Source organism: Antechinus flavipes, chromosome 2 (genome assembly GCF_016432865.1).
Source record: "Antechinus flavipes isolate AdamAnt ecotype Samford, QLD, Australia chromosome 2, AdamAnt_v2, whole genome shotgun sequence".
Lineage (NCBI taxonomy): Eukaryota > Metazoa > Chordata > Mammalia > Dasyuromorphia > Dasyuridae > Antechinus > Antechinus flavipes.
The window spans coordinates 609,241,469-609,257,876 of NC_067399.1; the positions used below are offsets into that span (position 1 = coordinate 609,241,469).

At 34.1% G+C, this 16,408-nt stretch overlaps 1 protein-coding gene across 11 annotated transcripts in view; it reads right to left on the reverse strand.

The window, feature by feature from the left end:
* Positions 1–16,408, reverse strand: part of CPEB3 (cytoplasmic polyadenylation element binding protein 3) — a 258,766-nt gene that overhangs the window by 88,659 nt on the left and 153,699 nt on the right. For all 11 annotated transcript variants that reach the window (XM_051981647.1, XM_051981646.1, XM_051981643.1 and 8 more), the window contains one exon: positions 1,779–1,946. In XM_051981647.1, the coding sequence (XP_051837607.1) occupies positions 1,779–1,946 (168 nt within the window). The remainder of the gene's footprint in view (positions 1–1,778; positions 1,947–16,408) is intronic.

Sequence of the window (16,408 nt, forward strand, 5' to 3'; positions counted from 1 at the left end):
TTTTCAAAAAAAAGCAAAGGTTCACAGCATATGAAAATATGTATACAGTTCTTAAGTCATTCTGAAGTATAAAATCACATTCTAATTCTACAAGTTTTTTTTTCTTTTCTGGTATATCCTTTGCCAGCAGAAAATGTGTTTTCCCTAACAGGTACATAGAATAACAGTGTTAAGACAAGCAAATCAATTGGTTAGTTTGTTTATATGCTCTCATCCTTAATAAAATAATGTTTAAAAAATCCTAGTAAACTGGATGGACCCTCTTTTTGACTCATAGTAGGAAATTAATGTAATCTGCTAAGAAGATTTTAGTCAGGTTGGAAATTAGCAGCTTTTTCAGCAACAAATTAAAATATAGGGAGGGAGAGAGAACAAACAAGCCAAAGACTATGGGAAGAATGGAGATTGATTTTTAAGCTAAGAAGAGGACTTCATAATTAAATGCTTCAGATTTACACTACATTATAAGTTCAAAAAACATTATTAGCATCTAGTCCAATCCGTACCCACTAAGTGAATCTCCTTTAACACCCTTAAGTGGTAGTCCTGTGTTCTCTGCCCAAATACTTAGAATGTTGAGGTGATGGGGAAACTCATGACTAACAAAGCAACCAAGTTACATGAATGTAACAAGCTAACTTTCTTTCTTCCTTTCTATCAAAATATTTAATACTATTTTCTAGAAATATTTAAGAGCTACCAAAAGAATTCATGCCTAAGATTTTCTTAAGTTGGTCATGACCTACTAGAACTGACTGACAAAGTTTTAAGTCACTTCAGATATTTTACTAAATTTTTCCATTCTCCAAATCCAAGTTTTAGACAAAAGTGAGTTTTTCACTTAGAACTATTAGAACTAAACATTTATCATAACATGTTAATTCATGAAAAAATTTTCTAGTTTTAACCAACTAATTATCTTAATCATTATTTTCACCTTTATAAAAATGTCATATTTCCATATATGTGAAAGGGAGTAGACTTGTATTTTCTTTGGTATAGAGAACTCCCAGAAGATGAAACTCCCTCTACCAATGTAGGTCAACGCCTAATCAGTTTTAGTTGCCTAGGATACTGAAAGGTTAAATGATTTGCCCATGGTCACATAGCCATAATGTATCAGAGGGGAGATTTGAACACAGATCTTCCTGACTCTTCCTCTATTGGGGATATATAGGTCATACTTACATCTAAGTGTATAAATAATTATGTACTGCATATATAAACCCATGTTTACATATATATATATATATATATATATATATATATATATATATATATATATATATATATATATATATATAATGTTAAATGTGTCTAAGCATAATAGCTGAAGTTTTGGTTAAAACCTTGGAAATAATCAGCTTACTCAAAGATATAACTGAGATATTAAAAATCCTAAATGAGCTAAGATCCCTTCCCTCCTAACTATGAGGTTCTGGAAGGCATGGCCATATGAAAGACTTTTGCCTTCTGAGCTCCTATGAAGGAAATCTTATTGCTTTACATATGACACAATATCACTCTGGTCATAAATAAACCCATTTTGAGCTTTCTCAAGAATATCAAACTAATATCTAAGCATACTATAGAACAGTCTATTAGCTACAATGGGCATAGTCTGTTTTTTTTTTTTAATCAATCAACAAGCATATATTAATCACCTACTATATACCAGGTATTCTGCCAAGAGCGAAACAAGTCTTGGTTTCAAAGAGCTAATATTAAATACAGAGGTAATTCTTTCTTAATCATGTTAACTAATACACACACAGTACCTTCATCGATGTCAGGAGGCAGGCCTCCAACAAACACCTTTCTAGAATAGCGTTCCACTCGTTCACCATTCTGACAGCGAGTTGGAGAGCTCAGGCCTGATGATAAGGACTGGTCACCATGACTGTCCTCTAGAAAGGCATCTTCAAAGGGAAAGAGAGAAGATCGACCTGAAACAAATTGGGGAGTTTCTATAGTTAAATATTTCTCCTGGAAAGTAACTATTTAATTAGGATCCCAATTACACTGTTTTAAAAAAAAAAAATTCTTGTTTCTGATTTCTTCACAGTAAGTAGTCTATAGGGTCTTTATTCCATCAATCTTTCAGTATCCAAAAGTCTTTAATGTTTATTTACATAAACACAGGGGTGGCTATCTCTCTAAAGGCAGGGGAAAAGTCCAAACTTCAAGGGCTGCACTTAATAACATGTCCATATTTACTTCCCTTCCCATAAAATCCTTCTTTCTCCTATTCCAATTGTACAAGTTTCAGGAAAATATTTTTCCTCCAGATAATTTCCATACTAAAAGGTGAAGTCCTAAATCTCTTATGGTTTATTCAACTAAACCAAATGGAGGAGAACTGATTTGTTGCCCAAGCTTTTTGGGTATTCCTTATCAAGCTCTTAAGAGGCTCAGCTCTAAGGGAGGCTACCTTTACTATGGGTACTGATAACTGAGGAAATTAAGCTTTGGTTCAAATGGCCCCTGGCAAGGACATATCAAAACACAGTTAAAGAAGTTAAAGAGTTCTGTCCTGTCCCCACTTAAGTACTATTAAGTAACTGCAAAGAAGGTGTGAAATATGGAAATCAATATTGGAGAAATACCTAAACTAATCTATTTATTTAACGCTATACCAATCAGACTCCCACAAAACTATTTTGATGACCTAGAAAAAATAACAAAAAAGTTCATATGGAAAAACAAAAGGTCAAGAATTTCAAGGGAATTAATGAAAAAAAATCAAATGAAGGTATAGGTCCTTATGCAGATGTCGCAGTACAAATTAATTATTCTGTAGTAGCATATCAGCAAATTGCTGCTAATGCTATCAAATAGTGGGCTTCAGAGGTGATTGCAGTATGAACTCCACTTTGACTATTTTGTTGGGCTTGTATCCTACATGAAGGTGGCCTAGCTGTGCCAGATTTAAAATTATATTATAAAGCAGCAGTTACTAAAACCATCTGGTATTGGCTAAGAAATAGACTAATTGATCAATGGAATAGGTTAGGTTCAAAGGACAAAACAACCAATAACTTTAATAATCTAGTGTTTGACAAACCCAAAGACCCCAGTTTTGGGGATAAGAACGCATTATTTGACAAAAATTGCTGGGAAAATTGGAAATTAGTATGGCAGAAACTAGGCATTGACCCATACTTTACATCATACACCAAGATAAGGTCAAAATGGGTTCATGACCTAGACATAAAGAATGAGATTATAAATAAATTAGAAGAACATAGGATAGTACCTCTCAGACCTGTGGAAGAGGGAGGAATTTATGACCAAAGAAGAATTAGAGATCATTATTGACCGCAAAGTAGAAAATTTTGATTATATCAAATTGAAAAGTTTTTGTACAAACAAAACAAATGCAGACAAGATTAGAAGGGAAACAATAAACTGGGAAAACATTTTTACAGTCAAAGGTTCTGATAAAGGCCTCATTTCCAAAATATATAGAGAATTGACTGTAATTTATAAGAAATCAAGCCATTCTCCAATTGATAAATGGTCAAAGGATATGAAGAGACAATTCTCAGATGAAGAAATTAAAACTATTTATAGCCATATGAAAATATGCTCCAAATCATTATTAATCAGAGAAATGCAAATTAAGACAACTCTGACATACCACTACGCACCTGTCAGATTGGCTAGAATGACAGAGAAAGATAATGTGGAATGTTGGATGGAATGTGGGAAAATAGGGACACTGATACATTGTTGGTGGAATTGTGAACACATCCAGCCATTCTGGAGAGCAATCTGGAACTATGCACAAAAAGTTATCAAAATGTGCATACCCTTCGATCCAGCAATGTTATTACTGGGCTTATACCCCAAAGAGATACTAAAGAAGGGAAAGGGACCTGTATGTGCCAAAATGTTTGTGGCAGCCCTGTTTGTAGTATCTAGAAGCTGGAAAATGAATGGATGCCCATCATTTGGAGAATGGGTGAGTAAATTGTGGTATATGAATATTATGGAATATTATTGTTCTGTAAGAAATGACCAGCAGGATGAATACAGAGAGGACTGGTGAGACTCACATGAACTGATACTAAGTGAAATGAGCAGAACCAGGAGATCATTATATACCTCAACAACGATACTATTTGAGGATGTATTCTGATGGAAGTGGATCTCTTCGATAAAGAGAGCTAATTCAGTTTTAATTGATCAAGAATGGACAGAAGCTGCTACACCCAAAGAAAGAACACTGGGAAATGAATATAAACTGCTTGCATTTTTGTTTTTCTTCCCGGGTTATTTTTACCTTCTGAATCCAATTCTCCCTGTGCAACAAGAGAACTGTTCGGTTCTGCACACATATACTGTATCTAGGATATACTGTAACCTATTTATCATGTATAGGACTGCTTGTCATCTGGGGGAGGGCGTGGAGGGAGGGAGGGAGGGAGAAGTGAGTGCAAGGGATAATGCTGTAAAAAAATTACCCTGGCATGGGTTCTGTCAATTAAAAGTTATTTTAAAAAAAGTTAGCCAACTAAATATATATATATAATATATATGAGGAAAAGGAACAAAAGAGGAATAGTCCTCTTTTGAAGAGGACTATTAACATTTTAACCCTGAGAATCCTTTCAGCTTCATACCCTGCCACATTTTTTGTGCTTGAATCCTAAAATGACAAAGTACCTGAAAAATTTCAAACACCTTATACAGTTATAACACAAATTTTTAATATTTGTTTACTCACAGAGTAAATGCCTCAATATATCTGAAAGCTGAGGATGTTATTTTCTAGATGTAAGGGAGGACAAGAACACACTCCCCCATTTTTATTTTAATCACTTCTCATGGAAACCTTTCTAAAATGTCTTTCATTTAGTCTAGTGACTACCTCCTTAAGCAAAATTTATTGAGCTAAACCTTTTCTTGAAGATTCCATTCCATGCATTACTATGAGCACCCATTTTGATATTCAGGACATTTCTGCATGTTCCTCTCTATTCTAGGGCTGCCAATGAATTCCTAGAGAGCCTGCCAGAAGTAGTTGGCTCCTACAAGGATTGAGAAAACAGATAACTACTTTGAGAACTGCAAGAATCATTAAAGTTCTACCCACAAATGCAAAAGCTTAATTTAATGTAAGAATTTAGAGACATTCATTCTTCTCATGTTCTGCAGCTTTCTTCCTTTTATTTCCAGGGAAATTCATGCATTATTCCTAAAGGTTGAAGTTACCAGAAATATGAGTCCTTACATAAGTGGGATATAATGGCATTGACTATGCTACAGTAATTACATTTACCCAAAATTCCAGTGATAGGCAGACATGAGAGGGTGAATTCTTCAGCACAAAAATCTGTAGCTGTTCAAGGTCTTTGATTTTTTTTACTAATCAATAAACATTTATTAAGCACTTACTATGTTTACTAGTCAATAAACATTTATTAAGCACTTACTATGTACTAGGCATTATGCTAAGTACTATGTAATTTATCTACAATGATTAGATTACTTTATCACAATTAACTCTATGAAGTAGTACATAGGAACTAATGTGTCCTAGTTAAGATGACTACAAATTTCACGTTCACTGACTAAAGGAGAGTTTCAATGATTGGCAGTGTAGTTTGAGAAAGGACTTCAGTGTCTGGTGTCTTATCATACCAGGTGATCTTCAGAATCTTCCTAAGACAATTCAAATGGAAGCTATTCAGTTTCTGGCTTGGCACAGCTGTCCAACTTCCACAGGCATATACAACAATGGGATCAACATAAAGGCTCTGTAGTCCTTCAGTTTGGTAGTCAGGCTAATATCTCTCCTCTCCCACAGTTTCTTTAGGAGCCTCCTAAATAAGCATTCAAATTCCATTCAAACTCTACTCAGGTAGTACACAACTCTGTTGGGCTGGTCACATAATTAGAATACCAAATGTGCGCTTGCCAAAAAGACAATTTTTTGGAGAACTCACACAGGGCAAGGTGGTCAGAAAAAGCTATACAAGGACTTTCTCAAGATCTTTCTTAAGAACTTCAGAAGTCATTCTATGACATGGGAGTTACTGGCAAGGTCTGCTCAGAGAAGGTGCTGCACTTCATGAGCAAAGCAGAATCAAAGTAACTCAGAAGAAATACAAGATATACAAGTTAGAGAGTCTACCCCAAATGTTCATAGAGAATATTTGTATCCAACCTGTGGCAGAGCATTCTCAGTTCATATTGGTCTGATCAAGCCAGAGTCAGACATACTAATTTGACTCTTAACATAGTGATGTCATTTTAGTTCTCTTCAAGAAGATAGACAACAACATCACTAACTGAATACATATTTTCCAATAGAGGTATTTCCAACTCTTTAAATAGAACAGCTTCTTTCAGAGGCTTCCCCAACCCAATTTGGTCTCTATATGAATATTATCAGTAACTAATCAACAAATATTTATTAAGCAACTATTATGTGTTAAGCACTAAGCTAAGTCTGCTAATGAAAATACAACAATATCATAGGTCTGACATTGGAAAATCATGGATTTATCCAAAATAACAACTCTCATGTTTCACTATGGTATGGAGGTGACTGGATTTTGAGGGCTATGCCAAGTGAAAAATAAGCCCTGGAAGGTTGTAGTAAGTTGAAAGATTTTAAAGTCCAGGAATAGACTGTCTACTGCCCAAAGTTGAGTTTGACTTCCTATTTTTACAAAAGTCGTGCTACTAGGATAAACATTTTTTTTCTTTCTGTACATGACAAATCATGAAAGGCATACATGATTACATGTAAGCACTCTTTTAGGGCAAATATATTTCTTTTAGGTTTCTGCAGCATTTTAGTTTCTTAGTATTTATTTATTTATAAAATCAAGTTTCCATCAAGTTAAAAATATGATGATGTATAGTGTTTTACTGGGGAAAGTGAAGATTTAGCTGTAGTTATAAGTTTTAGACCAAGAAATTGCTGTTAAAATTTTCCAAAATCTCTGCAAAAAAAAAAAAAAAAACAAACCAAGTATTACAATAGACATGTAAGTATAGGTATATGTGTTCTATGTATGTATGCATGAGTGTATATACTCTGTCAAACTTTCCCCTCTTCTCACTCCTCCTCCTCTTCCTTCCACCCTAAGAAATTTACAGCATTGTATATTCTAAGAAAAAAGACAATAGGATGTTTTCCTCTTTGGCATGTTTTATACACATTAACTCCACACAATAGTTCTACACCACAAATGATAACTACTAATGAGTAGTGTTTTAACTATAGAGAGAAACAAAGAATCTAATTTTCTTTTATTTTAAAAAAAATTAACAAAATCATTTTGTTCATACACATAGACTTCTATTCAATCCTTGAATTATAAAGAGGCAGTGAACTGGTAGCAATAAGAAATTCTACTAAATTTTTTGAAATAAGATTTTTTTTTTTTCCTATCCCTATTTTTCCCGGGAAGTCATTAAAAAAAAAAGGAAGACAAAAAAAAAAAAAAAAACTCAGTAAAACGTCTGTGTGACTTGTATTTTGAGAAAAGCTAGATGGAAGCAGGAGAAAGAACACAGTTATCAAAACAACAACAAATGATTTTGAGCATTTTTCTCAATGAAAAAGAAATTAATATTTAATTTTAAAAAATCAGAAGAATTTGAGAAGGGCAGAACTCAGCCCAGGTCCCTCAGAGAAGTTTTCTTCCTACCACTTTTCAGTGCCTATAAATCCCACCGTGTATCAGAATTTTGTTAAAAGAAATAATATTTTATCGAATGGAGAACCAATAGGGAGATAAGTTACTTAAGGCTGACAACTAGCTGTGAAAAAATTCATAAGAATTTCAAATCCTGCTACATCCCAGTGGATCAAGGCCTTCCAATATGGCCTACTAAAAATTAAATTACCTGAATTACAGTGAAATAAAATTTTAGAGCCAAAAGGAACCTTAAAGACTATTTATTAATGTTTATTGTAGATCCTTTTAAAGTTTACATGTGGATATTCTTACAGATCTTGAATAAATAGCTCCTTCCACCTTTAATATCTTATCATTCTATAAAATTCCAATTCCCTTATTTATAAAATAAGTAGAGAATATACTCCTGGATACCTACTTTAACATTTGTTATTTCTTCATTTAAGTGCGCTATACTTTTAACATCTGTTTTCAGTTTCTAATAAAACACATTTGATTCAGTAATTGGTTAAGTGAAAAATGAATTTAGAAATAAAATAGAACCATTAAGAAGAGTAATATATTAATAGTAGTAATTAGTAATATATTAAAAGGTTTTCTAAGGTAACAGTCATTGAAATGAACTATCCTTTGCTTTACATCCTTTTCCACTAAATGTGGAAGAGAAGGTGTATTCAAAGCACAGGGAACACATTAGAGCTTGTTCAGCTTCATAAGCCTTTACCTTTTATCATTTTCAAAGCAGCCTGTGATCATTTCAGGGCTAGTCCCTCTTCCTCTCAGCGCAACAAGAGGCACCAAGCATCATTTCTCACACTGATTTAAGACTTTAAGATTCAATAACTACATTATTGCTCAAATGAATACAGGAAGAAAGTGGTCCTTTTTACAGAAAGGGAAATTGAGACAAAGAGATGATGTCTCTTGCCCGAGGTCCTGCCGAAAGCACATAGCAGTGCTGGCATTCAAAAGTTTGTTCTCACTTTTGTCCCAAGCCAATTATCTTTGTGTTAAGAGAGTCCCCTTTCCCAAGTACAAGGTAAAGTAGAGGGAATATCACAGTGATCATTAGGAGTTGGTAGAGAAGTTTAAGCAGCCTTATACCATGCATACTTCAAAAGACTCCCATTTTCATTTAGGAGAGCACTGTCTCTACTGATGAAAATGGTGATTCCCCCCTGCCCCTTATACTATCTTCCTTTATTTCTGTGAACAAAAAAAAAAAATAATCATCATCCTGTGGTATAAGAAAAGCCAATTCTCACAATTAAATTTTTGGTGAGGTGATAAGACTCTCTAAACATGGCTGTCAGATGCTTTGCCAAACCCATGCTTGAAATCTTTCCAGATGGGCAAGACCAGCCAGAGCATCTGCTCCACTAATATAAGCTTTCAAAACCTCAAGGTCACCTCCATACCTCATCAAAATAGGGTTTTAGTAGAGGGCATCAAGTGTACATTTTATTAAAGTTACTTCTAGGAGAGGTAGAATAGAGTTTTTCCCTAGAAAAGAGGATTTGAGGAGAGAAAGAGATTCCTTTTCCCCCTACCAGTGCTCACTCTTCCAGCCGATTGTCCCTACATTTCAGTTCCCTGGGATTGTCACCTTTTGCTTCTTATTAGTTCCCAGGAGAAATTCAGCCGAGTGGGATAGTATGGTAAAAAAGAAATCACACATTGCAAAGATGAATATGTATATTTCATTTGTATGAGAAATTGGTCCAATGGCTTCCCATTTGCTGGTGATTTGATAAGTAGCTTTGTTAGTACCAAAAACCTTTTTTCCCATTGTTTGATTGGAGAATCAACTTTCAATATATAATCATGTAGTTATAATTTCTGAGGTAGCGCAAGCTTAACAGATTTCTGAAGTCTACTTTTCCATTTCTTTTCCATCATGCTCTGTTGAGGCATTATGGAGAGCACTAGCTTCTCTGAGCAGCCAAATATTCCCAACCCTTGGCATGGTACTGCCATTTGTTTCTTCTTGCCCAGTGCTTTTCTCTTTATACTTAGTTTTGTTCATTCTACTACAACTAGTATGTAAGAACAGCATAGGCAGGTTTGAGTACAAAGTATCAGGTATGAAAAATGAATACCATGTATGTGAGGCTAGAACACCAAGGCAGAAGTAATAATCAGTAAAACTAGCGGAAAGGAAGAATTTATGCCCAAGCCTTTCCCAGTCTTCTACCCTAATCCTAGATACTGAACATATATGTAAATAATCTCTCCACAGCATATTTGTATTTAATTCATGTACTTCTAATTTACCTACCAAAAAGCTCAACAATGCATCTCTTCCTTTGATCAGTTTTTCTCTAGAACCATGAACTTTCAACTTGAAGAATATCATTTTTCCTCTCCAACATCTATCTTTTCTAAGCACTTGACTTAACTATTAACTAAGTTTCCCACTCCTATCTCAAAAAATGTAGACTTTTCTGTTTTCCTTCTGTTGTCTCTAAGACAATTTTAAGTGGATAACATTTTGCCAAATTAAACTACTTATGTCAAGCCAGTCAAGATAAAGATGAACACTTTACTTGAAGTCAAATTTTCTCCACTGCTAGAGGACAGTACTTCTGCTCATTGGAAAGCTAAAGCCAATCTGGAAATAAACAGTTAATCTCTAATTCTAGGCTATGTAATAAATGAGTTAAAGCTATGAGAACTTTTAAAATCACAAAATCCCAATCCTTTAGTTTTTTAGTTCATGAAACTCAGGTCCATAATAGAGAAAAGACTAGTCTCTAACCCAGACATTCTTAAATATGTGTGTGTATATTTGTGTGGGTGGGTGTGTCTGTGTGTGTGTGTGTGTATAACAAATCACTCCACTTTGGTAGTTTAATAAAAACCTTTGGATTCTTTCTCAGAATAATGTTTTTTAAAGACAAAGTAAAATGCCTAAGTTACAAAGAAAACAAATTATATTAAATATAGATACCAAAATACTTTTTAAAATCAAGTTCACAAACCCCAAATTAAAAATACCTACTCTACAATCTGTAACTATACCCAAAGAACTATAAAACTTGATCAGCAATACCACTGCTAGGTCTATGAGAGTCAGAGAGATCATTAAAAAGGGAGAAAGATGCCTATGTACAAAAATATTTATAGAAATTTTTTGAGGTGGCAGAATTGGAAATCAAGGAGATGCCCATCAATTGGGGAATGGAAGAACAAGTAGCGGTATATGAATTTGGAATACTATCGTGTCATAGGAAATTATGAATAGCCAGATTTCAGAAAAACATGGAAAAACATGAACTGTTACTGAGTGAAGTGAGTATATCATTAACAATAACAGTTATAGCAACATTGTGCAATGAGCAGCTATGATAGACTTAGCTCTTCTCAGTAATATAATAATCCAAGACAATTTCAAAAGACTCATGATAGAAAATGCTAAAATCCAGAGAAAGAACTATACAGTCATACAAATCAAAACATATGATTTTCATTTTTTGCTTTTTTTCTTGTAGTTTTTCCCTTTTGATTTAATTATTCTTTCAGAACATAACTGATATGGAAATATGATTAATATAATTGTATATGTTGAATCTGTATCAGATTACTTGCTATCTTGGGGAGAAGGGTGGGAAGGTTAGGAGAAAAATTTGTAACTCAAAATATTACAAAAGTGAAATTTACAAGTAATTGAAAAAATGCTATTAAGCAAATCTTAAGAGAAAAACATTTAGCTGAATTGGATAAGAATACTTTACTTTGGTACATTTCTGGCAAAGACATGAAAGACTCTTTGCTGTCTCACTCCACAGGTGATAGTGATTGTTTTTTAATCAAATAAAAGGCTTCAGGATCTTTATCATCATTAAGGGCAACAGGCTGCTAAGAGCAGTGATAAAGTGATACACGAAAATCTGTAATAAAGTACAGATCAAGGGCATGTGATTCTTTAGTTAAGGAGTTGTTCTATAAACATGTGAAATAGTTAAGAGAATTAGCCAGTATAACAGTTTAGACAGCTGAGGCTCCCAGAAGTGGCAAGAACTAAAATGAAGCATATGACCTATTATATAGATCTAAATAGATGGATATTAAAAATGAATACACAGAAAATGTGTTCATTGGTTGTTTTAAAATCTATTATAAGAGAAAAATTTAACCTTGACAAAGAATAGTTTTTCAAATAGCAAACAGAAGACAGCCTGACTCTACTGATTCTGTCTTTAACATGAATTCTCTTTGAAAGGAAAATACATAATGTGTATAGATCAGTGATTTCATTGGATCAAACTCTCAGTAAGCAAAATTTTCCCCATACAGATTGAAATTTAATAAGCAGATAGTTTACTGGTAGCATTGATTGATTTTAAGTGATATTTCCAGGATCATCCAACACTATCTACACCACATAGTAGTGAAAATATGATTACTGTGAAATTTGTTCATTTTACCTTAAATGCAATATTTAGCTTTTTTTTGATCATTACAACTCTCTCTGCAGTCTCTGATTATATCCTACACTCTGGTTTCATACAACTGAAATCTGGAGAGAAAGGATAACCTGTATTTAGGGCAATTTAATAAGTCTTCTTAAGTATTTAGGATCATAGGATCATCACCTTAAAGATGAAAGGAACCTTGGAGGCCATCTAGAGAACATTTATAGATGACGTAAATAAAGACAGTATTACCTGCTCAGTTAGATAGGTAGCATCAGAGATGGATTAAGAACTCAGTTCTTGTGAGTAGTATGAACTGGGAATTGACATAGAAGATTTTTTTGTGTGTGTCCTGCTGTAGGTAGAGAAATGCTGTTATGTTTTTAAGGTTCAGAAACTGTTGTTTTCTTTTAAAGAGTTCAGTTTTATTCCTTTCAGATCTGGCATAATAATGTCATGATGTTTCTGTCTTTACTCTGTACTTTTTTTCATTCCCTGTAGCAATGGTCATAACATTGGAAATTAATGGAACGATGATTTCAAATGTGATATGAATTATCTATTTTACACCCTACTTGTCAGGAAAACACTTTATATCAGCTGGAACAAATGAGTACTGCCAAGTTCTGCTTTCTCCTCCTGTTATATAATCTTCCTTGTCTGTGAACTTTTTTTCAAAATCAGAGCTTCCTTCTGACCTATACAATAGGAAATTTTCCTTATAAATGTGGCCATGGCTTTACCATCAGCCAATCCACATGAACCTGGTATTGTTGCTGCAACTCTCCCTTCCACCTATTACTTTGATCATGCTCCTTGTTTTCTGAATGCCACATATCAGTAAAAAATTCTCATATTTTATACACTCCACACCAAGGCAACCCTGACTATCTCCCTTCATTTGTTTATTCAATTAAATTCAGCAGTTCCCATTAATCTATTATGTTCCAGGTCTACCTTACATGATTCTCAAGCCTGGATATCCCAAGTACTTTTTCTATCAAGTCTTTTCAGATACATTAGACAAAATGAAGTCCAATTCTGATCTTTAGATGACTTTAGCTTCTCTCTTTGCTTCCTGATTCTAAATTGTACTTGATTTTTATGCAGAGTGTATACATGTTCTCTAAAACTGAATTCCAACCAATCTGACTTTGTAAATCCCCAATGAATAGAAAACTCATATTTTAGTTTTCTTTCACTATTGGTTGCCCTAAGGACCCACACTTAACACCATATACCAAGAAAAGATCAAAATGGGTCCATGATTTAGGCATAAAGAACGAGACTATAAATAAATTAGAGGAACATAGGATAGTTTGTCTCTCAGACTTGTGGAGGAGAAAGAAATTTGTGACCAAAGATGAACTAGAGACCATTACTGATCACAAAATAGAAAATTTTGATTATATCAAATTAAAAAGCCTTTGTACAAACAGAACTAATGCAAACAAGATTAGAAGGGAAGCAACAAACTGGGAAAACATCTTTACAGTTAAAGGTTCTGATAAAGGCCTCATTTCCAAAATATATAGAGAACTGACTCTAATTTATAAGAAATCAAGCCATTCTCCAATTGATAAATGGTCAAAGGATATGAACAATTTTCAGATGATGAAATTGAAACTATTACCACTCATATGAAAGAGTGTTCCAAATCCTTATTGATCAGAGAAATGCAAATTAAGACAACTCTGAGATACCACTACACATCTGTCAGATTGGCTAAAATGACAGGAAAAAATAATGATGAGTGTTGGAAAGGATGCGGGAAAACTGGGACACTGATGCATTGTTGGTGGAACTGTGAACGAATCCAACCATTCTGGAGAGCAATCTGGAATTATGCCCAAAAAGTTATCAAAATGTGTATACCCTTTGATCCAGCAGTGCTATTACTGGACTTATACCCCAAAGAGATACTAAAGAAGGGAAAGGGACCTGTATGTGCCAAAATGTTTGTGGCAGCCCTGTTTGTAGTGGCTAGAAACTGGAAAATGAATGGATGCCTATCAATTGGAGAATGGCTGGGTAAATTGTGGTATATGAATGTTATGGAATATTATTGTTCTGTAAGAAATGACCAGCAGGATGAATACAGAGAGGCTTGGAGAGACCTACATGAACTGATGCTAAGTGAAATGAGCAGAACCAGGAGATCATTATACACTTCGACAACGATATTGTATGAGGATGTATTCTGATGGAAGTGGATTTCTTTGACAAAGAGACCTGAGTTTCAATGGATAAATGATGGACAGAAGCAGCTACACCCAAAGAAAGAACACTGGGAAACGAATATGAACTATTTGCATTTTTTATTTTCTTCCCGAGTTATTTTTACTTTCTGAATCCAATTCTCCCTGTGCAACAAGAGAACTGTTCGGTTCTGCAAACATATATTGTATCTAGGATATACTGCAACATATCTAACATATATAGGACTGCTTGCCATCTAGGGGAGGGGGTGGTGGGAGGGAGGGGAAAAATCGAAACAGAAGCGAGTGCAAGGGATAATGTTGTAAAAAATTACCCTGGCATGGATTTTGTCAATATAAAGTTATTATTAAATAAAATAAAATTAAAAAAAAAACTATTGGTTGCCCTGCTGAATTAAATGTTGCTTTAAGTCAGGGCTTCCACTGAAAAGAACCCTAAGCATGTCAAAATAGAACAAAAATGCTTACTGTAAATCTCTTACATGAAATCTAGGACTTATGGAATTGCAAAGAAACTTATTTGCTAAAATATAAATACTCAAAGCAAAAATCTAAGTAGTTAGTATTGGGAATAAAAGGTTAAACAGAAGCACAGAAGTCACATCTGCTGAGTGTTCTTTCTTGGCTGCAGTGGATTGAGATTATAAATTTAATTACATAATAAATTTTTATTATTTACAAATTTATTCAAAATCTTTATTCCGTTTGTATTTTCCTTTTCTATTTTCAACAACTACATTCCATCATAAATTTTAATAGGGATTATGGAGGCCCAAGTTATTCTTGAAAATGCTTATTCGCACTGAACTCCACACAAATAAGTTCTTAATAAATGTCTCGGGATAATAAAGCAGTCAAATATCAAATGCCTAGAAGCCCTTGGATTAGTTCCAATAACATCATAATCAGCATAAATATATTAATCCTCTAATCTTAGGTCAAGGATTCTTAAGTAAGAGAGTTCATGGATAGATTTCAAGTAATCTCTGTATTTGGGGGGGGGGATTGCATTTTTATTTTTACTGCCCTCTAACTGAAATTCAGCAACAAAGCAACAAAACATCATTCTGATAAGGGAGCCAGAAAAGAATTTCACTAGAACGCCAAGGGAATATATAACACACACAAAAAGTTAAGAACTCTTATCCTAGGAGCTGAGGATAGAAAGGGCTATATAATACATCCACCAAGAATTTATTAAGGTTCTTTTATGTGTATAGGAATATGTATATAGGAGCTGTGATAGTCACAGTCCCTACCCTTAGGAAATATATAGTGCAAGGGCAGAGAGAGAACATATGAATAACAAGATTCACCCAATATAGTGACTGCTAAATGATCAATGAAAGGTATAAACAATAAATATTATAACAGAACAGGGGAAGGAAATGATTAGTCCAGTTTAGAACAACTGGGGAAGGTGTTTCATGGGAGATGCACAACTCTATTAGATCATTGAAGAAAAGAAAATAGGGGGAAAGAGGACATTCTAAACAAGGAGAGAGAAGAACTTGAACAAAGTTCAGGAAGTTAGAAAACTGATGGTATAATCAGGGTTGAAAAGTTGCCAGGATATTAGAAGATCTTGGAAATGGGGACTTGAACTTGTTTTGAATGGTAGGTAGCAGTGGAAATGAAAGGTAAGGATGGATGCAATAAACACTAGGCTAGGTGATTCAATAGAATGTCTGGATTGCAGTATCAGAATGAACATTCAGAGATAACTAATCTCTCTTTATGCTATATCTTAGTCACTGTCAACAATTATTTTCCTTTTTGAATCTGGATTCTCCCCTTGACAATGGTTGTCTTTTCAGAATCATAAAAAACCAGTGTCCCACACAAAGATTACCATGTCCAAAACTGAAAATTATTATGCCTTCCAGTGTTATATAATGCTATGTTTAAATGCCTTATGAGTTATACTCTCTTCAGCATTAAAGAAAGAGGGATAATTATTTAACTTCAAGCACTGGCAATATCACAAATTTACCATAAATATCAATCTGTTCTTTTCAGCACTGAATCATCAGCTCTGAAGCAGTCTAAGGGATGAGGAAAAGAATGCTGGAAAAAGAAAGCAAGGACCTGGATCCCAAACCTAACTGCAAACCCA